This window comes from Rhinatrema bivittatum, chromosome 8 (assembly GCF_901001135.1).
Source record: "Rhinatrema bivittatum chromosome 8, aRhiBiv1.1, whole genome shotgun sequence".
NCBI lineage: Eukaryota > Metazoa > Chordata > Amphibia > Gymnophiona > Rhinatrematidae > Rhinatrema > Rhinatrema bivittatum.
This window is the reverse complement of record NC_042622.1, coordinates 27322349-27350090: the sequence shown is the minus strand read 5'-3', so window position 1 is coordinate 27350090 and position 27742 is coordinate 27322349. Positions and strand designations below refer to the sequence as shown.

At 46.9% G+C, this 27742-nt stretch overlaps 1 protein-coding gene across 3 annotated transcripts in view; it reads right to left on the bottom strand.

The window, feature by feature from the left end:
• ATP9A (ATPase phospholipid transporting 9A (putative)) overlaps positions 1 to 27742 on the bottom strand; it is a 178649-nt gene that overhangs the window by 44578 nt on the left and 106329 nt on the right. For all 3 annotated transcript variants that reach the window (XM_029611231.1, XM_029611229.1, XM_029611230.1), the window contains exons 16-21: positions 11992 to 12084; positions 9510 to 9593; positions 5801 to 5971; positions 4312 to 4410; positions 3304 to 3393; positions 170 to 314 (exon numbers count right to left, since the gene is read on the bottom strand). In XM_029611231.1, the coding sequence (XP_029467091.1) occupies positions 170 to 314; positions 3304 to 3393; positions 4312 to 4410; positions 5801 to 5971; positions 9510 to 9593; positions 11992 to 12084 (682 nt within the window). The remainder of the gene's footprint in view (positions 1 to 169; positions 315 to 3303; positions 3394 to 4311; positions 4411 to 5800; positions 5972 to 9509; positions 9594 to 11991; positions 12085 to 27742) is intronic.

The following is a 27742-nucleotide window of genomic DNA, read 5'->3' as shown; positions in this document are numbered from 1 at the left end:
CCACCACCACCGCATCTATTTAAGCCTCAAGCAAGACAGCCCACGTGAAGCCTCACGGCCGAATCGGCTCTCTCTCTCTGGTCAGCGCCAGGCATTACATTTCTGTTGTCCCGCCCATGAGGCTTAGAAAGGACACCCAACCCTTCCCAACCGGCCCGGAGCGACTCACCTACAGCACAGGTAAGTTTCCCAGTTCGTTCCTGAAGCAACCGCACGATCTGTGCCTTCTGGGTTGGAGCACAGCGGCAGCACACCACAGCTGGACACTGGCAGGCTAACTCCATGAACTCATATTCGTAATATTTCAGGCACACCTATTTCAGGAGAAAGAGGAACAATTTATGCCGCAAATGCCTTGGACAGCATTTGTCCAGATCACAAAAATTTTTATTGTGGAGGTTAAGACTTCCTGGAGTGTTTTACTTTCTGTCATTCCTGGAGTTTCCCCCATGAGTGGCCAAGGGAAGCAAGATAGGTAAAAAGACTGCAAAGGCGTCCCCAGGGATTTGTTTAGACCTGGGGGAGGAAGATAATGTGTACAGATTGCATTTTCAACTTCCCGCGCGTTATCTTCCTTAAGAAACTATCCGCATAAAAATCAGGGGCAAATGTATGCAGAGAGAAGTGGAGTTTCATTTTGGAAATTGATGCAAAGCTTCCAACTTTGCACCAATGCAGAGTTTAAAATGTGACCCCAGAAGTCTAGAGATGTGATTATTAGTTCTCGTTTTGCCTCCATCCCAGCTAATAAGGGAGAGTGAACCGTCTGGCTCTACACAAGAAGAACGTTCACGTGAAAATCCCATTCACTGAGGTTGTTCTCTTTGGGATGTAGTTTCTAAACTTGTTTCAAGCAGGAAGCCAAATGTTGGCTGCTCACACTCAGGAGAATTTTCTACTGAACGCAGGCACCTAACCTTTCAGTTCTCCTAAAACCTTTCAGTTCTCCTAAAACTAGGCGACGGGTTGAAATTTAAGCGTAGTATTGGAACCCATAAGCTTGGGCACCCAGCGAGGAAAATCGGCCCCCAAGCATCCAGCTTGCTTCCCCGCCTAAAACCTGCCCCAGGCCTGCCCATTTTTGGCCTCCTAAATTGAGGTGAAAGGTGGTGCTTAACTTTGGCGCTGAGCCGGCTCATCTTCAATTTAGCTCCCTAACTTCCAACGGTAGACAGCTAAACCCTTTGAAAATGGCCCCCCCGATGCCTCGGGACAGACTTACAGGTGCGGGCCACAGGCCACGTTCTTAGGAAGTCCAGAGACACTCACCTGGATGCAGAACTTGAAATCCTTCCAAGCACATCTGTGAACGTTTTCTTTTACCGTTAGGTATTTTATCCAGCTTGTTTCAATATATTGTTATTTAGGTGCATGTGGTTGCAATGACCTCAAGGGAAGAATCGGGCCCCCACCCATTCCTTCAGGAACATTAGTTTGTACTGCAAATTTAAGGAAAGGTCAAGGAAGGACACTATAATATACAAATCCCATATCGGGAGCGATATGGATGGAGGGAGGAGAAGAGAGGAAGGCTCGTGTGAGGAGAGTTTGTGAAATTTTGCAAAATATCAGAAGTAAAAATGGATAGCTTTTAAAGTCCATCGGGGCCTATACAGGCTCTTTAGACCCCCTTACCTTCTAAAAAGTGATCATAAGGGATGAACTGGGTTAATTGCCTTAGAGAATCTGAGTTTAGAACAAGGTTTTCTTACTGTAAGTGAAGCAGTGGTGAAACCAAAGCTTAAAAAAACTCAGACCCAAATATTATGGACCTCTAGCATCCTGCTTCGAATCTGCCTTCTCTTTCCAAAGTTATCGAGAGGGTAATATACCAGCAGTTGTTACATTATGATTCATGATCGACAGTTTGGATTTGGAAAGGGCCCGGTACTGAGACTGTACTCTTACCCTGCTCGATGGCAAGCGAATGGAGGCAGAGAAGGGAAACGATTCCCTGTCAGTACCGTTAAGATCTTTCTGCTGCTTTTGATTCCGCCAACCATGGGCTTGTGAGTCAGCGGTTGAGGAATCTGGGTCTAGGCAGAACAGCTATGGACTGGTTCAAGTCATCCCAGGATGACCATACGAATCAGGTGCATTGTGGATCCCAAGAGTTCTAAGATCAGAACATCAAGCATTTGGTGTCCCGAAAGGATCAGTTCTTTCACCGATCCCCTTTAATTTGTTATATGGCACCACGGTCTGAATTTGATTTTTATTTCCTTGTCGAGCACGATCAGTTGGCGAGTACGTAAAACAAGATCAAGCCACAGGGACAGCTAGACTGAATAAGGTGGATGCAGTGGTTGAACAGCTGTCATTGCATCAACGTAAACTGAATCCCACTCAAGTGAAAATGCTGGGGCTGAAGCAGGAAAGGGCATTGTTGGTTTTCCTATCCATTGCTAGAGTTGGCGTAATTGCTAAAAAGTATGTCAATCTCCAAAAACTCCACGAACATCCAAAATTACTTGTGAGGAAGGATGGAAAAGCTGATGCTAGAAAAACACCACCACCACACCTCAAATATCATAAAATAAGAAAGACGCACAAGATTTTCTTAAATGACCGTCATACTAGGTGTCATCGTTAGTGAAGAACGCTTTGCGGCTCTGCCTTATATATAATCATAGTCATTTAAACAACAAGAGTCCCAAAATGACCTGGTATGTGAGTAACAAAAGAATCCCACATCAAACTGATTTTTAAAATTTGCAATGCAATTGAATAATTTTAGGAGTTTTTGGTGATGCCATAAAAATTGGCAATCACAAACGAAGTAATTCACCAAAAGTGGAACAAAGCACGTTAAGACTTATCTGGAAATTAAGTTGTATCCAATTTCTTGTATATTCCTCCAACATGTTGCATGTATAGCTTGTAAATGGCGTTCATTGGAAACGCACGTAAAATTGCCCCCAGAAAACCCACCCCACAAACCTCACCCTGAGTTACTAGTGGCTCCTCTTACAGTGGTATAAATAGTTAACTTTTTTGTGAGCCTCTACAGGGGCGTTCTCCCTCTCTCTCTCCAGCAGCCCAAACCACCAAGCAATATGAAAGTAACCCTGGTGCGATAAAATTAACTTGCGTTGTGAAAAAATACCTATGTGGTACCAGGAAGATTAGCCTAACCACATCCTTTTTTTTTTACATCGTGGGCACTATTTTTGCTATATTTATAGCAAAATGATGAATCTAGGCCTACGTTTGTAATCTGCTTTGAGGGATAAGGAAAGGCGGGAATAAAGTATGAATAAACAAACATTTTGCAGGATGGTTACAGGAGTCTTCTGATCTTACCTCTAGGGAATCTCCAGAGATGACCAGTGCACAGTCGTGTTTCCTGCGGAATGCATTCAACTCCAGATGGGCTTCCCCTCGGTTAGTAACCTGGAAATAAGATAATCATTTTAGCAGCGAAGAGAGAATTGAGCCCGAAACCCTGCCGGTTTATATGTTTCGTCCCTTACTGTCACAATATTTAGGGAACCGGATTAGTGGACCATTCTCGATACGGACACGCCAACAATTCTCTCAAAATGCAAAGTTCTCCTCGTTATAGTGTGACGGCTTGACAAGTTTACTGGTGAAGGTTTCCAGTATTAATTTGAAGTTTGGGTTTTTAGGGAATGCGCCGGTGGTGCGCACATTCCGACTGCCACGAGTGAATGGGATGTATCACAGCGATTCGTGCCTTTCACCACTGTACAGAGTTCACATTTTGTGCTGGATGAACGTTCCTTGCACAATTGGGGGAATTATGTCAGCTGATTTTAAAGATGTTACTGTCCCAAAGTCTAATCAGAAAACTGCAGTAAATTTATCACAATCAAGTTCGGGGGGGGGGGGGGGCGGGAAGGGGGGGGGGTGTTTAAATCAAATATTTTTCAAACGTGTCTTTAAATGCAAAAAAACACCCCAAACATTTTTAGTTGGAGGAGGTGTTTATGAAATATTCTGGCTCATCCGTCTATACAAAATGATTGGCGAGACCCAGCATGGTACTTCTTGTGGTCTTACCACTGTGTACATGCTACTGAGACTACTTATTGTACACATGCATGCTAAAAATTCATGCATAACACCGCAAATGGTGTTTTAGCGAGTACATGCAAAGATATGTTTGCACAGGTTTTAGTGTGTAATCCTTATCCCTAAAATTAAATGGCCACAGAGGGCATTACACGCTGTAGAAACTGATGAATAAAGCCACTGCTTGTCTAAAGTGCACTCGAATAGATCATTTTTTATTGTACATCGCGTCTGAAATATTTGTCTCTCCGCAGGGAGTAGGCAAAATATACTCACGGGCCTGAAGATGTGAATGTCCTGGTTCCTGGTCACCAGATGTGCATTCTTTGCTGTGCACGTCGCCGTCTCCAGTTTGTCCCCAGTCAGCATCCACACCTGTCAAAAAGGGTTCAACAAGTTAAAGGAGGAAACAAATCCAATGGAGGGAAGTCCCCTGACATTATAACACCACACCCAAAGGAACAGCGTTCTCCAGAGCTGGTTTTGTCAGCTCATCATGACTATATGTGATTCTCTGTTAGTATACTACAAGCATGTGCGATGGTATACATTTTAATTCATCTGTATAAACGTTGTGTTAACACTCCTGTACATTTGCTTCTTCAGTTTGTGGTAAGTCATCGATTAACAGCTTTTTTTTAGATCAGTCATCCCATGTTGTTAGGTTTACCATTGTTTAACGATAAAGCACATATCCAATAGTTATGTGTGTGACATTGTTTCTAATGTTCTAGAGGGGAATGTTAGAACAATTTTGTATTGGGATTAAGTGGTTTTTATTTGTTCACTTTCGTACATGCGGATAGATCTGAATAAAGTATTGTAGTAAATGACCACACTGTAATTAGATTTTGTGTAATCCCAGAGGTGCTTTTTTCTCAATCGCTTTGGAGTGTTTTTTCTTTGTGTGTATGTATATATATATATATATATATATATATATTCACATACAAACCCACACAGACATATACACACAAAACGATGCAGATCGTTGCAAAGTCTGCGGGCACTGTTTCCCTGCTGTCTTTGCACCAATTCTCCAAGTGAAATTAGGTGTGGACCTTCCCTTTGAAAAAAATGCCTCGGGGAAAAAAATAGTATCAGCAGAGATTTTCACTTGGCTTTATCTTTGAGTACTTGTTCTCTGAGCAACGCTAACAGTTTTGAAAATGCAAAACTACACACATTGTCGGCCCTCTCCCACACCCGAAACCTCAGCCCACCTCCGAGCCCGCCTTCTCCCTTCCGAGTAAAGCGTGTGTGTGTGTGTGGTCGATCCCTGCACAAGGTGGGCAATTCTCAGGCAGCCTTTTAAAGTTTCCCCGTGGCTCTGCGGGGCACAGCCGGACTATGCCCTCGCGAGAGTAGGGAGTGGGTGTCACAGCTGCGTGTTAGGCTACTCATTAGGACTGCTATTTTCATAGCATTTGTTATTACTCAGTATTTTATTATTTTATTTTAAATTATGTATTGTATTTTATGAACTGTAAGGTGGATATTCAAGAGTCTATGTCTGGGTAATTTTGGAGTTAGCAGTGCTGGACACTTTCGGCGGAGAGTGGGGTCAGGGGTGCTAAACTTTAGCCGGTGCTGTTGGAGTAACGTTTATGCGAGTATATCTGGCTGGAAAAAAGTGCAGAAGTTGTGTGTGCAACGTTATCCGGGTACGCTCAGCGGCAGATTTATTTGGGCAAGTCCCTCTGAACAGCCACGTCTACCCTTTCCCGGATAACTCTAGGCCGTTTTGGACAGCCTGCCCCCGTACCTTCATGCCGGCATTCCTCAGGGTTTCCAGAGTGGGCCTGACGTCAGCCTGCAGCTGGTCTTCCACCCCTGTGAGGCACAGCAGCTCCATCTCCATCTCCAGGCTCTCGATCACGGTGGCCACCTTCAGCGAGCGGTCGTGCACGCTCAGTTTTGCCTGGATGTAGCGAGCCTGTAAGACATGCAAGACACAACCACGTCCCTAAAATCAGGGGTTCACACGTCCCGCTTCAGTTTGCGCGGACTCAAGAATCATTTTCGTCACAATCTGGTCTTCTCGGTCACTATTTCACAGGTTTTTTTTTTGCGGCCGGCTAGCGAAGCATTTCGGAGCAGCGTGGGAACACGCAGCAGCGGGTCACAAACTGCCTGCCCCTGCTCCTTTCAGCGGCGGCAACGGCAGCTGCTCCTCCTTCCCGCCTGTGCGGGCCCACGCGACGCCATCGTGGCGCCACTCCCAAAAACTGTAGTGCTCTCAGCGGCTGCCCAGTGCTTCCACCGGCCCTGCTGACGTCCGTTGTATCGTTCTGTGTTTTCCCATCCGAAACGACACAACCAACTGATGAAACATTTTGTGTAGTTATGTCGAACACAAACTAAAAAGTGTTTTAACGTCTGCTACCAGTAAAATATACGTGTTGGGGGGAAAAAAAACAAAACATGCCGTTGGAATACTGCACACATTGAAACGAAATGAGTGAACGAAACAGAAACATCATAAACCTGAAACAACCCAGAGACACCCCTATGAGATAGCAGCTCAAAGGGTTAGTGAGGACCAGCAGGGATCAGAAAGTTATCTAGATGAGAGAAGATGGCAGCAGGCATAGGTTCCTCTCAAAGTTAGAAATGCTTAGTGTTACATAAAAGCATTATATGCACCCATGCCAGGGCATTTCAGCACACATGGCTCAACCTGCAATTTATTCCACCTCGGGGCAGTACATCATATTTGCTCTAATGACTGCATACTAATTACTTTGGAAAAAAATAACACGTTCAAATCACAAAACTAGGCAAATCGCAATACAGAACTAGTAGAACATGTGACATTCAAAAGAGCCTTGGTTTACTTTTGGAGAACTGCCAACTTTGCTCCCCTCCTGCGCCCCACCCAAATCATTCGTCAACTCTGAAAAGTGGTAAAAGTCTGAAGCCCTGCCAGGACTTACCCCCACACAAAGTGTAGTGCAGCTAGGTTCATCCGTTTGCAAGTCAGAAGGGGCGCAGGGGGTGGGGTGGCAAATATTTCTTAGGAGAAAACTGCCAGCTTTCCCTCCCCTCCCCTCCCCCCCCCTCCAGTGGAAATGACGGATGTGCCATAAGGACCCACCTCCACGCAACGTTTGGTGGGGCCAGAACTTCAGAACAGCTGGACCCAAGGGGAGACGTGAGGGACACACACAAACTCACACAAAAATCACAAACTGCAACACACGGACAATTTTACCCTCTCGAAGGCTGTTCTTCATACTGAACCAAGGTGAAAAACATAGATGCAAGCAGAAGGTGACTTCTGCCAGCAGAAAGAGCAGAGAAAGAAATGCTGGGAATATTCGCATTCCCTACGCCCTGGGATCAGAGCTCCCTGACAGGTTTTGCTTCACGGGAGCACGGAGGTCGACATTTCAAAGAGTTTGTCAGGGGTACCTTCTTTTCAAGTTGGCCGGACATAACCTGAGAGACTTCCTCCCAACTCCTTGGCTGAATTCTGTCAGGGTCGTGGCACTACCTGGAGAAAATGTATCCCAAGGACATGAAGAGGAGGCACGGGGGGCGGGGTTCTGGGGCAGTGTGCAGAGCACCGATGACCGCTACCCAGCTACAGTCAGACAGGAAAATCTGGTTACCTGGGTAACTCCAGCCGGGTATGTCCTGCCGATAACTCTCCCACTCGCTAGGCCGCTGCGTTATCAACCTCGTGGTGCCTACATTCATTTCTACGTTCCCCCCCCCCCCCGCCCGACCACAGAGTGCATTGGACCTTCTGTTTGCAACTCCACCCGCTTCCTTCAGACGGCCCTAATTTCTCACACAAAAGCAGGAAGCTCTGTCTGCTGCCGTTCGCCCGAAGCTAAGTTGTGCCCTGACACGAAAACCGATACAACATAACAAAACGTGACACGGAACAGTGAATGTGACACAGATTTCCACAAACATCCATCCACTTCATCTATTTGTGATTCACCAATCAATTAAAAACTATAAGGAAACAAGAGACCGTTTACGTCGCTGGACAGAAAAACTGACTGGACAAAGACGGGAATCTCCGGGGGTGACACATCCACTAAAAACTATTCTTAAAAAAAAAAAAAAATGTATCTGTCATCCATATAGGAATCTAAAATACTTTGCAATGCAAAAAAAATCTGCCATTGCAAAGCAATGTTTTAATAGCGTAGCCCCCTCCTTTACGGATGTTGTTCATTTCAGAAGCTCACTTTGGTGTTTATACGCGCAGCACTGAACTACGTTTTAGTGATCTGTGCAGCGAGAGGGAAAACAAAGGATGAACTGGTGAACCCCACTGCCTCCCTCTCTCTCTCTCTGCTTCGTTGAATGCTCTGAAGATCAACTCTGTTTCTGAAGGACCTTCCAATAAGCTACAGAATCTGGCAGGAATTTCACTACCAAAATCATCCCCCACCCTTTTTAATCCTCGTCTGGGCAGCTCATTGTAAAATGATGGACGGTAAACACTGGTGAACACTGCTCTTTATGGTTACCATGGCAAACATTCACAGCTGTAAGAGCAGATGCTGAGGTCTGAAGATGCCAACTTGCTTTAGAGGGGCAGGATTGGTAGGAAATAGCCTCAGGAGCAACTCCCCCAAAACAAATCTGTACGTGGAAGGCAGCATTAAATTCAGATTACCAAGAGGAAGAATGGAGCAATATCTATGACAGACAGAGAGAGAGTGCATGGGCCAGTGAAATAAAAATGTATGGTAACAAATTAATCACAACCTATTCACCCAAACAACCACCGTATTCCAGTGTACCGTAGTGTCTAACAACAACATCTAAATCAATGGTACAACCGGTATTATTAAACACCTCAAAGGTTTTCTTAGCCCAATGTATGTAGGCCCCTTACTTCGAGGGTCTGTATTATGGGACAGACTCTACTATGGTACAGGGTCACCATAGTGATGAGTATTAGTGTCCCCTTTTGTACCTTTGGAGATCGCGAGACAATTGATGACTGGTTTTAATATAAAGAAAAAATTCAACAAAAAGGAATAATTTAATCTAGGATTTACAATTTAAAAATTAAAATTAAAGCAAGGTGACCCTGTACCATAGTAGAGTCTGTCCCATAATACAGACCCTCGAAGTAAGGGGCCTACATACATTGAGCTAAGAAAACCTTTGAGGTGTTTAATAATACCGGTTGTACCATTGATTTAGACGTTGTTGGTAACAAATTAAAACATAAAAAAAAGTACAAAGGCAACATAATAACAACACTAAGACAAAATAGCAATAGTTAAAACAAAACAAAACAAAACAAGCTGTAAAGGTAGGAAGCAATCCTAAAAAACATGCCAAATAATTTACGAAGAGCAGTTAGTACATGAACATGTTTTATCATTTTTTTTTATTGCAGTTTATGGTATGTCTAAATGATTAAGTATGTTTTTATTGTAAATCACCTTGAGCCTTGCGCGACTCATAAATTTTAAGAAACTGGAAATGTTACAATTTACCTCAAAGTCTTGATACTGCTCCTCGGTCAAGGACTTCTTAGCTACCACCAAAACTCTGAGACCTTCTCTAGCCATGTTGCCGCACTGTGCACAAACAAGAGAAATCGAGAGTTAAGTTGCAGAATTAATGCACTATATGTTGTGTGCTGTGACTTTTCATTAGTGGATTTTCAGTCACTTCCACTGACATAAGAATACCACTAGCTTATGAATAAAACAGATTTGTTCCCTTTAAATATCTTTCCATCTGCCTGTATTGGAGGGAGGATCCACTTTTTAAGTTTCCACGACGTCTGCTGTGGTTTCTGACTGGAAGGGGGGAGCGGGCTGAGATCACCCCTTCGGCACTGGATTTCCAGTCATGCACTCGGCTTACGGGCAGAACTGGCTAGGGGAAAGGATCCATTTCTCAATGCAGAATACCAGTTCCTTACTCACACAGGCAGTATAGCTCAGAGTGCACACTCCGAAGAGTTTGCAAAATCTAGAACTCAAGGAGTGCACCTTCCAAAAATCAGACACAACCAGCAGGTTTGTTTTTTTTCTAAACGAGTTGCGTAAGTTTGAACCTAAGAATATAGAAGAACTGTCGTGCTGGGTCAGACTAAAGGTCAAATCGAGCCCAGCAAGCTGCCTCAGACCATGGCCAGTCTAGGTCACAAGTACCTGGCAGGAACCTAGCGAGGCTGGGTAGGTCAGGCGAGTGTGCGTGCGTGTGCGAAATCTTCAGGCTTTTACTCCGGCGCATCCTTCCCCAGCGGAGGGCACCGTTTTGATGTACGGCATATGAAAAAACCATCCATGTTGGAGCGACATTTTTCTCTGAATTCCCTCCCCCCAAAACCTGTCGTACACAGCAATCCAGCTTTCCGACAGCCATTTCAGTATTCGTTGGCTCTCCTAGGGAGGGGCTCGAGGAAAACTGAACTGCGTGCAAATCACAATACCCTACTGAACTCCTCACTTTCCTCTTTTTATGTAGTAAAATTGCACAAAGTGTGTGGGGTTTTTTTTCCATTTTCACATGCATTTGACACAATAGTCAAAAAGTTTTAAAAAAAACGTGGGGGACCGAAGATTACATCCACCTATAAGTGAACGCTGTCTCACCATACCTGACCGTCCTCTATTTATGAGGCTCCCCTCTACATACTAATGTAAGAATAGTGAATAGTGTCTGGAGTTAGGGTTTGAAGCAGACTTGTCTCTTTAACTGAGGCGACATCTACCACACAACAAGCACAAAACTGATCAATATTGTACAAGAGGTTCCTACTTTTAAGAATACTAAGATTTCTGAATCCACATTAGAGAGTGGCATAATTATAGGGACTGGAGACATCAAAGGGGCAACTTTGTAACTGCCCGCCCTGGTGCGAAGTCTGCAGGATTCTTTTACCCCTGGGCATTACACTAATTTTCTAAGTGAAATTACATACGCACTTTCACTTGGAAAACTACCTAGGAAAACTACCTGCATTCATTTACGACTGCTAATTGGTGTGGGAGATTTCCCCTGAGAAAAGTGACATGCCTACATTTGAAAATTCAGGAGCAGGGCTACAGCCCCGTCACCAGGAACACCTTTGTCACTGTGGGCTAAAGTGATTACAGAGGCCCTACCCGTGGACTCTGTTCTTAAAACTCCTTTGTGTGGGTTAAAACACTCTTACCTTTGGAAATGGTTTTTAATATTTTGCAACAGCCTGCATAAGAAAGTCAGAAAATGCACCCAAAGTCATCCCAACTTTCAAAGCAAGTACCCCACATACCTGCTAAAATGTACGCAGAAACTTTTTTTTTTTTTTTTTTTAATTATGCACATGAATGAAAACTGCATCCGGAATCTGCTCTCCCCAAAACGCCCCTCCCGAATGCGAGCAAGAGCGCATGCATGCATACTCTATGTGCATACTCTATCAGGCTTGCAATTTTATACATTTTAAAATCAGAGTCCAAAAGTGTGATCCATAAAGAGAAATGTAGAAAGCTGGAAAGAAAATGGAAATTTAGGATAAGGATTGGTCTGAATAAACTTCCACACTTGCAAGATCACAAAGGCAGAGGAAAAGGTCTGACCATAGAAAGGCCTAAAGGCAATAAAACGTTCGGCCCCACAGACCAACACCGGCCGCTAGAGCTTTCCGGCATCTCTGAGCAGGAGCTAAATTTTGATTCTGAGGGATACAATGGGTGGAGCCTCCGCACCTCTCTGCACTGGTGGGGGAGGGTTTAACAGCTATGGCCCTCATTAGCCTTAGATTTACATGCGAGGTCGCAGACTTAGGTGCGTTTTTACACGCAGGTTTTTGTACATCAAACTCCTTGCTGCATCGGGAGCAAAGTTTGCACACACACACACAAGCGTGCACAACTGCGGGCAAAACTGAGCTCTGCCCAGCACACCCGACGACATCAGGCCCCTAGAGAGCTATAAGGGGGAACCCCCCCCCCCCCAAAAAACGGCCATTTCGTACCCTACCTCTTCCTCCAGCCAATCGTTGTACTGCACAATCCCGGCCATGACCACGTCAGCGCCCTTCATGTAGAAAGTAATCTCGCCTGTAGACTCATCCTGATAAAAAGAAATTAAAATCAACAGTTAGACAGCGCGCCTGAATGCCCTTCTCACGCTCTCCCACTGTGCGGAGAGGAAAAAAACCAAAAAAAACCAAAAGCGTTAACCAGGCGTTACGCGAGGACAAAGATTTCCCAGTGCTTTTCCGCCTCGCTCTCCTGAAAAAGGACCCGGATCTTATCAGGTATTGTAATTTCTTGGGCCGTGATGAGCCTTTTTTCCCACCCCCCCTCCTCCTCAGAGTTAAGCAGTGAGGTTCAGTGAAAGCTATCGCGCTGATGGGCGGTTTGAACCCCAGCTGTGGCGCTTCTGCAGCTCGTGATAAAAAGCACTAAAAACGGGCACAGAATCGGTTTTCAAAAAAGGAAAGGTGACACAGGCTGAACATCCCACGAGGAAGCGACGGAGCTGGGAATCAGATCTTCCGTAATTCTGCTGACCTTGCTACTCTCAAATTGGCGGCGGGGGTACGTCACTTTTCAAAGGGTTTGATGCGGGTTTACCCCGGGGGAGGGGGGGAATTCCCCCTCCCCCCCATGTGGGGAAGGGGGGGGCAGGGCTTACCCTTACCTTTCACACCTGCGCGCGGCCCTGGCCTGCCACAGGATTTTTCAGAGGAAAACTCCGCGGGGGGTTTCCCTTTGATAAACCGACAAGCGGGCTTTCGTGGGCGCAAGCAGCTGCGAGGAATCTGGAAAAACGCTCGCAGGGCGGTTTTTGCGGGCTGCCACACATTTTATGGACCCAACGTGCCGATTTCCCAGCCGTTTCCCCCGTAAGGTTTTCAGGCCACGCGGGACCTCGCCAACGGGGGACCTGAATGGTCTGGGAAGCTCCTTGTACCTCTCCTTCAGGCCGATACAGTAAGGTGCGGTAGAAAGAGGTGCATTAGTGCCGGGCGCACCCGCGTTTGCCACACGCACAGTCTGGATCACATACCGCTCGATACTGTATTTAAATGGCATGCAAATGCAAGCCGCGTCCAACGTGCGTCCGTGAAGCGCCTACACAGTATCCTGGGTGCGCTGGTACCTGTCATTTCAAATGACATCTGAAATGACAGGTACCAGGAAGTGGATACAGGAGAAGGGCTGACTGACCCCCTAACTCCCCCCAAACTTTCCCCCAGCCCCCGCTCACCTGCCCTGGCCGCGTCCATGGGTGCCGATCTCCCGCGCTGACAGCTCCGGAGCAGCCCCAGTCCTCTCTCCTCTCCTCCCGGGGGCAGCCGGCGGCGAGAGCGGCTTCAGCGGCCCGGGGCGGATCGGGCGCTCCCCATGGCTCCCTATTCTCTAAAAGGTAATGAGTGCATGCCGTGACCTCGGACGTCCAGCCGGGCGCTCAGGTCACGGCGTGCGACGTCCGAGGTCACGGCGTACACTCATTACCTTTTAGAGAATAGGGAGCCATGGGGAGCGCCCGATCCGCCCCGGGCTGCTGAAGCCGCTGTCGCCGCCGGCTGTCCCCGGGAGGAGGGGAGAGAGGACTGGGGCTGCTCCGGAGCTGTCAGCGCGGGAGATCGGCACCCATGGACGCGGCCAGGGCAGGTGAGCGGGGGCTGGGGGAAAGTTTGCCCGATTCACTTCGGTCTTGTCCTGGGGAGTGAGGGGGTCAGGCAGTGAGGCGGGGCTGGCTGGGGCTGCTCCGTGGCCCGTGAAATTTCGTCTCGGCTTGCCTGACGCTCCACACTAATGCAGGGGTAGGGGAAGGCGGTAAATTAGCAGGTTAAACGCGCGGCAAAACTGCAGGTTTAAAAAGCGATAATCGGGGCGCGCGTTACTGTATGGGAGGGAATAGCTAATCCGATCGTTTACATCTCATATACATGCCGCGGGCGGAAGGGGTTACCCGTAGATTTAAAGAGGCGGTAAGGATGGGTTAAAAGGGATAGTGAATCGCAGGTAGGACTAACGCGGCCAAATTGTGAGTAGAAAGCGGGTTAGAGGCAGGGTAACCGCGGCCGCACTTTACTGTATTGGCCTGCTTGTTGGGCAAAATCTTAAGACTGAAAAAAATAGTCCAGTTTTCTCCAGAACCAGTACAGCTTCTAGAACTCTGCTGGGAAATAATCCTCTCGTGCTTGTTCTGTCTTCTTTCCTTCAGCTCCATCAGAAGAAGAAACTTTTTTTTTTTTTTTTTTAATTTATCTTTGGTCCTGGGTCAGTGTGAAAGACAGAGTATACATGAGGCGCTGTGCTTTCCTTTTGTAAGGAAATCTTGTACTTGTAAGTAGATAGCACTAAGGTCAATATACCTATTAGTCAGCCTTGATTGGTGGAGGGGCTGGAGGGAGCAGGAGGCGGCTAACGGTTTTTCTCTTGCTCCTTTGGCCTTCCAGGTCGGTTGAAACCAGGACCGGGATCCAGCAACTTCGGCTTTCATAGGCAACTGCCCGGGGATTTTTTTTCCCCTTCTGCTCTGTATCCTTCTCCCCACTGGCTCAGCCCCGTCACTGCGGAGACTGTCCTTGGCTGGGGGGGGGGGGGGGGTTCACGCGCCAGAATTATTTTCAGAACCCTGGCAAATCACGGGGCCCTACATCTGGCCACTAGGCGTCGCTGTTGCGCGATGACTGGGATGCCCCTTCCTCCACCCGCCGCCTTAACTAGGCGGCCTGTGAACGCTGCCTCCCCAGCACCAGCTAAGCCGGAAAACCTGGCCTAGGAAATCAAACCCAGGTCAGGCACTGCTCCAGAACCACCGAGCCGGTCCCGGAGGATCATCTTAGCAGCTGAAAACATTATCTCCTACTTAGGGGCTGTCACTTGAGCAAGCCTATTAAACGGTCTTCATGTTTACTTGAAATGGAAAATGCATAGCGATGCCTCTCGCCAAGAAAACTAGCAGCTTATCAGCATTTGCTTTTAAAAGTCTTTGTGGTTTAAAGCTTCTTTTCTTGTGTACCATCATTAAAAAAAAAAAGCAGCATCTCTGTAGGAAACTGAAGAAAGTCTCCACTTCCTGTGCTTTAGCACTGGCTGAAGATAGTTTAGAATTTTTGTCCAATATAAATACTGTGTCAACTGTCTTTGCTTTAAGTCATTTCCTCCATGGAGTTCAATAGAAGGTTAGCACTTTCCCATATCATGGTAGGATCACACTATAAATCTGCAGAGTTGTGCCCAGGCTATTGTTGTGGAGCTGCTGCTTTTTTTTTTTTTCCTTACTGGTCCGGTTCTGGCACCAGTTCAAAGAGTTGAGTTGGTTTTTTTTTTTTTATTAATCCAAGCAAGCACGGTTGTATCATTATCAAACCCACGTGCAAAGAAGCAAACAGCCCAGAAAAAAAAAAAAGGAAGCAATCATCAGAGAAATGCAACGCACTGAGAAAAAAACAATTTTCTCAGTGGAAAAGGGTAAACAGTGGAGTGCCTCAGGGATCTGTACTTGGACAGGTGCTTTTCAATATATTTATAAATGATCTGGAAAGGAATACGACAAACAAGGTGCGCAGATGATACAAAATTATTCAGAGTTGTTAAATCACAAGCGGATTATGAGGACCTTGCGAGACTGGAAGATTGGGCATCCAAATGGCAGATGAAATTTAATGTGGACAAGTGCAAGGTGATGCATATAGGGAAAAATAATCCATGCTGTTAGGTTCCATATTAAGAGCTACCACCCAGGAAAAAGATCTAGGCATCATAGTAGCTAATATATTGAAATATTTATTTATTTATCGAGTTTTATATCCCGTCGCTTGGTATTGCCATCACAACAGTTTACAATTTTCGATGGGATACATTAGTTAAGGAGTTAACATATACATTAGGAACGGAATAACAGTTAATGCAGTATTGGGTTAGTTGTACATATTTGCTGTTAGTGTCACAGTTTAAGAGAGTTGCTAGGATCTTATAGGAGAAAGTTCATGTGGAGGGCTGTGGTACGTTTTGTTCAGCTTGATGAATGATATTGTTTTCTAGGTTTGCTTGGAAGAGGGGTGAACATAGTGGGGGCCAGTGAGGTGGTGTGAGGTTCGGGGGATGGATGGAAGTCAGAGGATGTTAAGGTAGGCTTTAGTGAAGAGCCATGTTTCCAATTCTTTCTTGAAGGTTTTTAGGTTCAATTGGGTTCTTAGTTCGGGTGGAAGAGTGTGTTCCAGAGTTTAGGGCTTCCGATGGTTATGGCTCTTTCACGAGTTGTAGTTAATTGTGTGGATCGGGCGGGTGGAACTTTTAGGAGACCTTTGTTGGTTGAGCGGAGGTTTCGTTGAGGTGCGTGGAGTTCTATCGCTTTGCCTAGCCAGTCAGTTTGATGTCCATGGATAAGTTTGTGAAGTATGGTTATTATTTTGTAGTCTATTCGATATTTTATTGGGAGCCAGTGGAGGGATATGAGAGTTGGAGTAATATGTTTGTGTTTTTTTGTTCCTGTTAGTATTCTGGCGGCTGTGTTTTGTAGGATTTGGAGTGGGTGTATGGTGTTGAGTGGTAATCCGAATAATAGGGAGTTGCAGTAGTCTAGGTTGGAAAAGATGTGTAGTTGTAGGATTGTTCTGAAATTGTCTGGGGACAGGAAGGGTTTGAGTCGACTAAGTGTTAGTAATTTGTGGTATCCTTCCTTGATTTTGTTAGTGATGTGGGTCTTGAAGGAAAGTTCTTTGTCGATGATTACTCCTAGGTTGTGGGCATGTGTGACTGGGGAGATTGTTGTCTTTTGGTTCTCTGTTTTGAGTGGTGGTGGGAGTGGAGTGCTGTTTGTTCTGTCTAGGAAGATTACTTCTGTTTTGTCGATGTTTATTATGAGTTTCAGGTTAGTTAGTATTTGTTTAATTTCGGTGAGATAAATGGATGTATTTTTGTAAGTTTCTTCTAAAGTGTTCTGAATTGGAATTCATATTTGAATGTCATCTGTGTAGAGGAAGTGAGTCAGATCAAGTCTGGTTAGTAGTTGACATATTGGGAGTAGGTAGATATTGAAGAGTATTGTATATATTGAAATCATTGGCTCACTGCTGCAGCAGTCAAAAAAGCAAACTAAATGTTAGGAATTATTAGGAAGGGAATGGTGAATAAAACGGAAAATGTCATAATGCCTTTGTATTGTTCCATGAGAACCCACCTTGTACTGTGTACAATTCTGGTCGCCGTATCTCAAAAAAAGATATAGTTGTACTGGAGAAGGTACAGAGAAGGGCAACCAAAATGATAAATGGAATGGAAATGTTCCCCTATGAGGAAAGGCTAAAGAGGTTAGGGCTGTTCAGCTTGGAGAGGAGATGGCTGAGGGGGGATATGATAGAGGTCTATAAAATCATGAGAGTTCTAGAACAGTATTTATTCTTTCGGATAATAGAAGGACTAGGGGGCACTCCATGAAGTTAGCACACTTAAAACAAATCGGAGAAAATTCTCTCTCACTCAAAGCACAATTAAGCTCTGGAATTTATTGCCAGAGGATGTGGTTAGGGCAACATCTTTAATGACTTGCTGAAATGAAAGGCTCACTAGTTTGGACAATCCATAGCAGGAATGTCCTATTTTCTTGCAGCTATCAAAACCTGCGACTTACCATGAAATCTGTTTTGTTAACCCTGCCTTTGCCTCAGGGAGGCCCACTTGAACATGGCTAATGAAAAGTGCGCCTCCAACCTCAGCCTGGCGTGGTCAATAGTGGCCATGTCACGGTCTGACCTCCGGAGATCATGCGCGCCCCTTCCAGTCTCTGTCGTACTTATGGTGGTCAGAGGATTCCAGGGCCGGGCAGGCACTTCCCAAGCCCCCCTCACAGGCCGGTGGAATTAGGGCTGGAAAGCAAATGAGCCTCCAAGCCCGCCTTTCTGCTTTTAAAGGGATGGGCATAAAACCATGCTGCTGGCTCAGGAAAGTGACCACACCTCCCTTTCAGCCCACCCATCACTGCTCCTCCCTTATGACGTCTGTAATTTTCCCCCTGCAGCTTGCCAGGATTTTTTTTTTTTTTTTTTTTTAATGATTCCCCCCATGGTAGTGAGTTTCTACTCCATGATATGGCCAATATGGCTTAAGCCATAGGTGCCATGTACTGGGGGGGCACCACTGCTCCCTCACTGTGGCTGAAGAGGTACTTCACCCCCACCCCGGATTCAGGCCTTACTCTTAAAAACTCTGCCCGGGGGAGGGACAAGGTCCTCTTCTCATGGCTCCCCTTAAATCCAGACAAATCTGCATCAACACTGCCATCCAGCTCCTATGCGGCTTGCGTGGCCCCTGTCCCCCCTCCCTCCGTGGAGCAGCGGGCCGTAAGAAGAAGTGTTTGCAGCAAGGAGCAGCAGGGTGGCCGCGGGGCTGCCAGATGCAATGGCCTCCTTTCACTTCCCCTCCAGTAGTGGGAAGAGGCGCGGCCGTGGGCTGCAGGAAGCAACGGCCTCCCCTCCCCCTTACCCCCAAGTGAGGGGCAGCGTGGCGGAAAGGCTGCTAGAAACACAGGAGTTCCCCCCCCTCCCAGTCCGGCAGCAGTCAGGAGCGGCACAGCCGCAGGGCCGCAAGGATCATCGGCCTCCTTCCTCCTCCCACAATAGGCTAGAGCAGAAGCAACGCTGTTTGGGGGCTAGGACAATCTGGCAGGCCATGGGGGGGGGGGGGGGAGGGGAGCTGAAGAAAGAGGCTGCAGCTGCAGAAGAGAGAAAACAAGTGTGTGTGCGCATGATTCAGAGTGAGCGAACGAGTGTGTGTGTATGTTTGAGAGTGACTGCGAACAAGCATTATGTGTGTGTATGACAGAGTACAAACAAACATGTGTATGAAAGGGAAAACATGGACAAGCACATGTGTGTGTGTGCATGAGTGAGAGAGAATGAACGACCTTGTGTGTGTATATGATTGAGAGAGAGCGAGCATGTGTGCGCGCATATAACTGAGATAATGAACGAGCAGGTGAGAGTGTATATGATTTGAGAGACAGGGCAAACAAGCATATCTGTGTTTGTGATAGAGAGAGAACAAGCTTTTGTGTATGATTGTGAGAGCAAACGAACGTGTGTGTGTATGATTGAACGAGCAAGTGTGTGTGCAAGAGAGTGAACAAATGAGCGTGTGTGTGTTGTATATGACTGAGCATGTGTGACAGAGAGAGGGGAGAATATTTGTATGCAACAACCCCTCCCCCTCTCCTTGCTAATCCATGACAATCTCAGCATATGGAAATCAAAAATTCCCAGGTATGGAAAAGCAGGGGAGTTTTTATCATCCTTATTCATTATAATTCTTGGATGTTATTTGAAGAATCTGTTTTGAAAAATGTTATAGGCATTTGGAAAAGTTTTTTTATACTAGTTTTTAATTATTAGATATTTTGTCAGTTGTTTTGAAATATTTATTCTTTTTATTAGTATGATTTTACTATTATTGGTTTACATTTCCTGATGTTATTGATTGATGTTTTATAAGGAATGGTAATGTTTCTATTTTTCTATTGTTATACCACATACACAGTATGGCTTGTTTCAGTTTTCAATTCAGATTTTGCCTGTATTGTTTCGATTTGTACCTTTATGGTCTCTTTATTCTGTATTTGGTGAGGGTCTGTCTGTGTGACAGAGATGAGGTATTTATAGTATATAGTTTCTCTGCAGCCTGGCTTGTTCTGTTTTCCTAATAGAAGGTGTATTGGCATTTCAGAGTCTGGTGTAATATTTACATTCTTGCCTTTTCATAATTAATGTTGTTAATGTTTGAGTGCTGGCAGCTGGCGCTATTTTGGTATGGGAGATTTACAATATGGTAATTGTAATTCAGTTTACTCATTGCTTTCTGAGGGCCATTCCCACACCCAACATGCATTACTATAGGCCTAGAGACCTTCATTTTCAGTTTTTATTTTTCCCAGAATTTAGCAGTATCATTACAAGCACAAAAATAATATTTACCCACATAAATGGAGTCATATTTTCCCCATGTTTGTTTTTAGGGTAAAAAATAATGATTAATTCTTAGGAAAAAGTAAATAAAAATTGAAACTGAAGGTCCCTACATAGCCCTAATGCCATATGGGTGCCAAGTGTCTTATTGGAGAAATTACCTACCTGATAATTTGGTTTTTCTTATTGTAGACAGATGGACTCAGGACCAATGGGTTGTGCTCCCCTGCCAGCAGATGGAGACTGAGTCAGGTTTCAAAGCCGACGTCACCCTAGATCAGGGGTGGGCAATTTCGGTCCTCGAGGGCCACAAACCAGTCTGGTTTTCAGGATATCCCTAATGAATATGCATGAGAGATATTTGCATGCACTCTGCTTCCGTTGTATGCAAATCTATGTCATACATATTCATTAGGATATCCTAAAACCTCGACAGGTTTGTAGCCCTCGAGGACTGGAATTGCCCACCCCTGCCCTAGATAGACCCCTGCAGTGACCTCAGCCCTTCAGTATTCTCTTCAAGAACCACTGTGGACATCCTATTGAAAAAACATGATTAATAATGGATAACCGTAACTGTACTCAACAAACAAATACTGGACCCCAGTAAGATTATAGATGCCCTGATCTAAGGACTGGATGATAGCTTACCCGTAATCTCTTGAAATCGATATCCACTCCACGGGCGAGTCCTTGGCACTGTTCTTGGGCAGCCGTGGGCAGGATGCTGAGTCCATCTGTCTACACTAAGGAAACCATTTCCTAGCATGTAGCCAGATGGTCTTAGGACCAATGGGATATACAAAAGCTACTCCCAATCGGGGTGGGAGGCTGCCCGCAGTCCGGTTAATATTGCCCTTGCAAAGGCTGCTTCTTCTCGGGCATGTGTGTCCAGGCAATAGAACCTGGAGAAGGTGTGCAAGGAGGATCATGTTGTCGCTCGGCAGATATCGACAGGGGCATGTCTAACTTCTGCACATGGGACTGCCTGAGCCCTGGTGGAATGAGCTTTAACCTGAGAAGGTAATGGCTTTCCTGTCTCCATGTAGGCTCCTGTGACTACCTCCTCAATCCGGCGAGCTATGGTAGCCCACGAAGCTGGTTCGCCCTACTTCCTTCCACCGTGAAGGACAAACAGGTGGTCTTCCTTTGGACTGGTTCTGAAACTTCCAGATACTGCACCAAAAGTCTACTGCCATCCAAATGACAGAGAAGTTGGTATTCCTCCGCATCCCTGTGCTTATCAAGGGAAGGCAACGAAATGGACAGATTCAAATAAAACTACCTTGGACAAGAAGGATGGAACGGTATAAAGCTGTAACCCTCCTGGAGTCATCCGGAGGAACAGTTCCCGACACAATAATGCCTGTAGTTCAGAGATGTGACGTACTGAGTATATAGCCCAAGGAATACAGTTATCAAGATTAATAAATGCAAGGAAAGACTGCACAGTGGCTGAAAGGAGAGCTCTGCCAAAATTTCTAATACCAGAATAAGATTCCACAAGGGAACCGGCCACTATAAGGGTGGCCGAAGTTGCTTCACCCCTTTCAGAAAACGGGCCACGTCCAGATAAGCTGACAGGGAGGTTCCGTTTATCATCCCTGAAACAGGAGAGAGCCGCTACCTGCACCTTCAAGCAGTTAAGGGCCAAACCTTTATTCAAACCATCCTGCAAAAATTCCAGAATAAGTGGGATTTTGACTGCCCCAGAGGGGACACCGCATTCCTCACACCAGGCCTCAAATACTCTCCAGACCCACACATACACTAGGGACGTAGAGAACTTCCGAACATGGAGTAAGGTGGCAATTACCACTGCAGGATATCCTTGCTTCATCAGGTAAGCCCTCTCAAGGGCCAGACCATAAGAAAGAATTGAGTCAGATCCTCGTGAAGGACCGGTCCCTGCACAGTGGGAGGCACAGGGAGGTCTCCACCAGGAGTCTCTGCATGTCTCCATACCACGGACACCTGGGCCAATCTCAAGCTACTAGTAGGACTAATCCTGTGGTGCTCAATTCTGTGAATGCTCCTGCCCAGCAGGGGCCATGGAGGGAAGATGTAAAGCAACTCTTCTTCCTGCTAGGTCTGACCAAGAGCATCGATCCTCAGGGACCACGGATCTCTTCTGCGACTGGAGAATCGTGGAACCTTCACAGTGTGAGATGTGGCCTGCAGGTCGATGGATGGGAGGCCCCAGTGATCTACTATCAGTTGAAAGGCTTCGCACAACAGCACCCACTCTCCTGGATCCAGACTCTCCCTGCTTAGAAAGTCTGCTCTGACATTGTCTTTTTCTGTGATGTGTGAGGCTGAGATCATCTGTAGATGTATTTCTGCCCATTCCACAAGGAGGTCTATCTCCTGAGACACCTCCTGGCTCTTGGTTCCTCCCTGACGGTTGATGTAGGCTACAGTCATTGCGTTGTCCGACATTATGCGGACCACTTGACCCTGGAGTTTGTGGCTGAATTGCATGCATGTCAGTCTCATTGCCCGGGCTTCTGGGCGATTGATGTTCCAGAGGGCATCTTCCTCCATCCAACATCCCTGGGGCGCGAGTTCCTGACAGTGAACTCCCCAGCCCTGGAGACTCGTGTCTTGTAAGAACCAGCCAGTTCGGGAAGGATGGGGTCACCCCCCTTTCTCAGATGAGACTCCTGCAACCACCACTTGAGTGACAGCAGACTCCCATCGGTAAGTGGAGCCGAATCGAATAGTCTTGAGACTGTGGGTTCCAACATGACAGCAGCGAGCACTGAAGTGGGCACATGTGTGCTCTCGTCCATGGCACTACTTCCAAGGTTGCTGCCATCAAACTGAGAACTTGGAGATAGCTCCACACCATCAGACATTTTGTGTTCATCAACTAACACACTTCGGACATCAACTTCCATATCTGTGTGGTCGGGAGGAAGACCTTGCCCTGCCTGGTGTCGAACCGGTCTCCCACATATTCCAATGACTGGGAAGGCTTGAGACTGCTCTTGTCCAGGTTTACAACCCCACTAAGTTCTTGAGGCAAGGAAGTCACCCTGTTGGTTATCTGAAGACTTTCTTCCATGGACTTGGCCTGGATCAACCAGTTGTCCAAATATGGGTATCCCAGGATTCCTTCTCTTCTCAACGCTGCTGCCACACCACCATAATCTTGGAAAGTGTTCTTGGGGTGGTGGCTAGGCCAAAGGGCAGTGCCCAGAACGGATAATGGTGACCCAGTATGGCAAAGCTTAGGAAGCGTTGGTTTTCTTGACAGACTGTAATATGTAGGTAGGCCTCAGATAGGTCCAGGGAGGTTAGGAACTCTCCCGGTTGTATGGCTATGTTTCCCGTGCAGAAATCACTCACTTGTAGGTGATGGTTGACACACTTAAGGTCCAGGATAGGGCAAAAGGAACCTTCCTTCTTAGGTACCTTGAAATAGATGGAATAATGCCCCGTATTTTCCTGGGGCATAGGGATTACAGCCCTCATCCTGAGAAGCCTTAAAAGAGTAATGTCCATTGCCTGCTTTTTGTGCTGGGAGTGGCAAGGAGACACTAGGAATATGAGTGCTGCGAAATTCCAGCACATATCCTTCTCGTATGACTTCCAGTACCAACTTGTTCAAAGTGATCTCAACCTACCTTTGGTAAAAGAGATACAATTGACCCCCTATCTCCTAGTTCCGAAGATGGGTTGGTAAAATTTAATTGGGAGGTTCAGGACGATCTTGAATCTGAACCTGCCCCTCTCTTGAGTTGTCAACTATGAAAGGACTGAGTTCTTCCAAAGGGCTGAGACCTCTGAAAACTCAAGTTTCTATAGGAGCGGAAACGTTGAAAGCCCCTGGACCGGCCCCCTCATAGGCGATGGGTGCTGCAACTGCTTCCAGTAGCCAGGGGACTGGAGATTTACCCCATTTACTGGCCAGTTTTTACAATTTGTTTCCCAATAGGAGAGTGATCCTTTAAAGGGCATCTTTGTAAAATTGGCCTTGGAGGTTGCATCAGCTAGCCAATTCCACAACCATGGCTGTCTTCTGACCACTACCACTGCTCTGTCTGAAGTACAGACAAAAGCCAGTATAGGGAAGTAGCAAGAGGCTTTGCACAAGGAAATCAGAGTTGGATTCTTCTTTGGTTCCGTCAGATTCCACTCCAGGAACTCCCAGCGTTTTCAGGGTCTGGGAAACCAAGGCCGGCAATTCATCTCTATGAAAGAACCGTAACATGGTTCAATACACTTCTAATCCCGAGGGAATTTCCCCTTCTTCCACGGGATCTTGCTCTTCGTCTGTGTCATCAGGGTTCCCACTAGGGACAGATACCCTTGGTCAGGCGGGCATGCCTCGAGGTCTGCCAACAGAAATGGGAGAGGGGGCCAGCTGGGGTTCCATCCAGACAGGGGCACGCGAGGAAGTAGACTGCGCCTGTATAAAGGCCTATAGTCCCTGGAAAAATTCCACCCAAGAAAAGGCTGCCAGGTCCATGCCTAGCCCAGGGGGAACTGGGGAGGGCCAAGCCAAGTTTCCCTCTCTCTTGGAAGACCCAGCCAAGGGGCTACTCAGATCCAGAGTACTTCCAGTTAAGTCTGCCAATCCATCATCTGAATGGGAAGAGCCGGGCTCAGCAAAGTCCGGGTAGGTCAAATCCCCTTGAGCTTCCTCAGTGCTGGAATCCAGGTCAGGCTGAGAATCCCTAATATGGCAAGCAGCGCAGAGAGCTAGGTGCTTGTGTTTCTTGGCTGCCGGCGCCATTGGCAGTGGTAACTGCGTTCAATTGGCTCGCACTTAAAAATTTGTGTGAACAAATTTTGAGTGCCTAGGCAGGACGCGGTGAGGCGCATGCACAGCCCATGCCCCCAGCTTTTCCTGTATCCTGTACCTACTTTATTATGCACATAAGTACGCGCACAATGTTATGCACGCGGCGTATGTGCAGAGCTGACGCACTGCGCCTACTGATGTCCTATGGCGGGCAATACGAGACGCACAAAGACACACACAAGATGGTGCTGCCATGGCGTACCACACAGTGGGGCGGATTTTAAAACGAGCGCGAACAGCCTACTTTTGTTTGCGCTCCAGGCGCAAACAAAAGTACGCTGGATTTTAGTAGATACGCGCGGAGCCGCGCGTATCCACTAAAATCCTGGATCGGCGCGCGCAAGGCTATGAATTTTGTATAGCCGGCGCGCGCCGAGCCGCGCAGCCTACCCCGTTCCCTCCAAGGCCGCTCCGAAATCGGAGCGGCCTCGGAGGGAACTTTCCTTTGCCCTCCCCTCACCTTCCCCTCCCTTCCCCTCCCTTCCCCTACCTAACCCACCCGCCCGGCCCTGTCTAAACCCCCCCCTTACCTTTGTCGGGGGATTTACGCCTCCCGGAGGGAGGCGTAAATCCCCGCGCGCCAGCGGGCCTCCTGCGCGCCGGGCCGCGACCTGGGGGCGGGTACGGAGGGCGCGGCCACGCCCCCGGGCCGTAGCCACGCCCCGTACCCGCCCCCAAAACGCTGCCGACACGCCCCCGAAACGCCGCGACGACCGGGCCCGCCCCTGACACGCCCCCCTCCGAGAACCCCGGGACTTACGCGAGTCCTGGGGCTCTGCGCGCGCCGGGAGGCCTATGTAAAATAGGCTTCCCGGCGCGCAGGGCCCTGCTCGCGTAAATCCGCCCGGTTTTGGGCGGATTTACGCGAGCAGGGCTCTGAAAATCCGCCCCAGTGTGCCGACCAAGCTTAAAGCGGAGTCTAGCCCACCGGGGGGGCTGCTCAACCCACTCGTAAGCCCACTTCCCTATGCCCCAACATGATTGGGAATGACATCGGTATGGCATGCTGAGCTACAAGACCGAAGGAAGCCTTACCGAAACCCCTCCAACGTCTTTGAATCCGGAGGAAATACTCTTCTCTTTTTCCACTTACCTGGGCTCAATGCTTACCGGCTGAGTACAGAGATGGCCTCCGGCTGCGGGGGGTGGGGTGGGGGGCGAGAGGGCTTTGGCTGTCACCACCATGCTCAGCTTCCTGCACCTGCTGCATTTCAGCTGCTTCAGCAGCAAAGTTCACACTGGGAACCGGCTACTGGACCAAGGAACAACTCTGAGGGATCTCGGAAATCACCTCAGGAATTCTCAACTGGGGAGGGACCTTTAGGTATCACCGCAGGAGAGGAGGGCTCAATTTTTTCTCCAATTTAAAAGTAGAATTTCTTCTTCCAATAAGTACAGCAATCCCCCTAGGGAAAGCATGTCCGTATCTGCTGGAGACGGAGAAATACTGAAGGGCTGAGGTCACTGCAGGGGTTTATCTAGGGTGATGTCAGCTTTGAAACCTGACTCCATCTCCATCTGCTAGCAGAGGAGCATAAACCATTGGTCTAGAGTCCATCTGGCTATCTGCCAGGAAATTTACTTTTTTGTACAGAGTTTTCTGGTTGGCACTACAGCAATATATGTAAATATAATTTTCTGTTTCTATTTCTTTGGTGTTGCATGGGATGCGGAGTCTGGCTTCTTGGGTTTTCCAGTTCAGTTTTTGTCAGCAATCTTCTAATTTGTGATCACTTATTCTGTATTTGCTGAGGGTCTGTGGCTGACATTATGACTTAAAAGCACACACTTCTTATTGCTTAATTGGGATGAGTGGGTTTTTAGTTGTATGGGTTGGGCAGTTTATTATCTGTTATTTGATGTACTATTTATGTTGTTTTATATATTGATGGATGAGTTTTATATCTTGCTTCAAACATTTGAGGAAGCAAGTAACATTTTTAAATATATATATAAGATAGCGATTACTAATCAATTGGATAGAGGTTAATACTCAATTCTATTAGAGGTTAAGGACTACATCCATATAGACCAAAAGGTCACACATTTGGAACAGAGGTCACACACAGTTTATAAATAAAAAATAAGTGTGGCTTTTTTTTTTAATAAAAATAATTCAGGGTTGTCCCAGCGGCCTAGTTGCTAAGTACTGGGCACTGCCGTGCAGAAAATCCTTGGTTTGATCTTTGGGTCAGATCTTCTGCTCCTTGGGATGGCCGAGACTGGAGAGGGTTGCAGAGGCCGTGTTCACAGCTCCTAGGGAGGAAGGAGTTATGATCATTGTGTAAGGCGGACACTTAGTGGTTGGATTGGAGGCCCTGGATTGTAGGGATCTGAAGGGAGCAACTGGTGCATGGCCTCCCAGTCTAGGACTGCCGAGACAATGGCTTGAATAAATATAAGTTGGGAGGGGATATAAAATAAAGAGGGAAAAAAATACCTGGTATCATGGCTCCAGGATCCCCTTACTGGTTCTGATTGAGCGGGAAGACCAAAGGAGCGAGACGAAAAATTAAAGCCCTGTACATTTAACAATCTCTCCCAGCTCATGGCGTTTGTATGTTATGTTCAGGGTGAGGGCGCACTTTATCACTTGGCTGGAGGTGCCAAATGGCCTGGCTGCGGCTCCGCGGCTATGACGCGGCATGGATCAGAAGTTGTCAGAAAGCAGAGAAACTGGAATTCTGTGAGAAGGTTGCAGGACAAATTTTCTTCTTCTTAAAGCAATTTCTTTTCCCGTAAAGACTGCAAGAGCACCGAAAGGCAAGACACTGAAATATTAGTAAGCAGCGTTATCCTTAGTCCGTGTGTGGTCAGTTACGCAGCTGTGCTGTAGAGGTGGGAGAGGTCGCACCCTGCTGATTTAGGAGCCTGCTGGGGGGAGGCAATTTATAAATTATGCACAGGGCCTGCAAGCTGCTATTATTATTATTATTATTATTTATTTGCTTTTGTATACAGACATTCGTTGGGGGACATCACATCGGTTTACATGTTGGCAT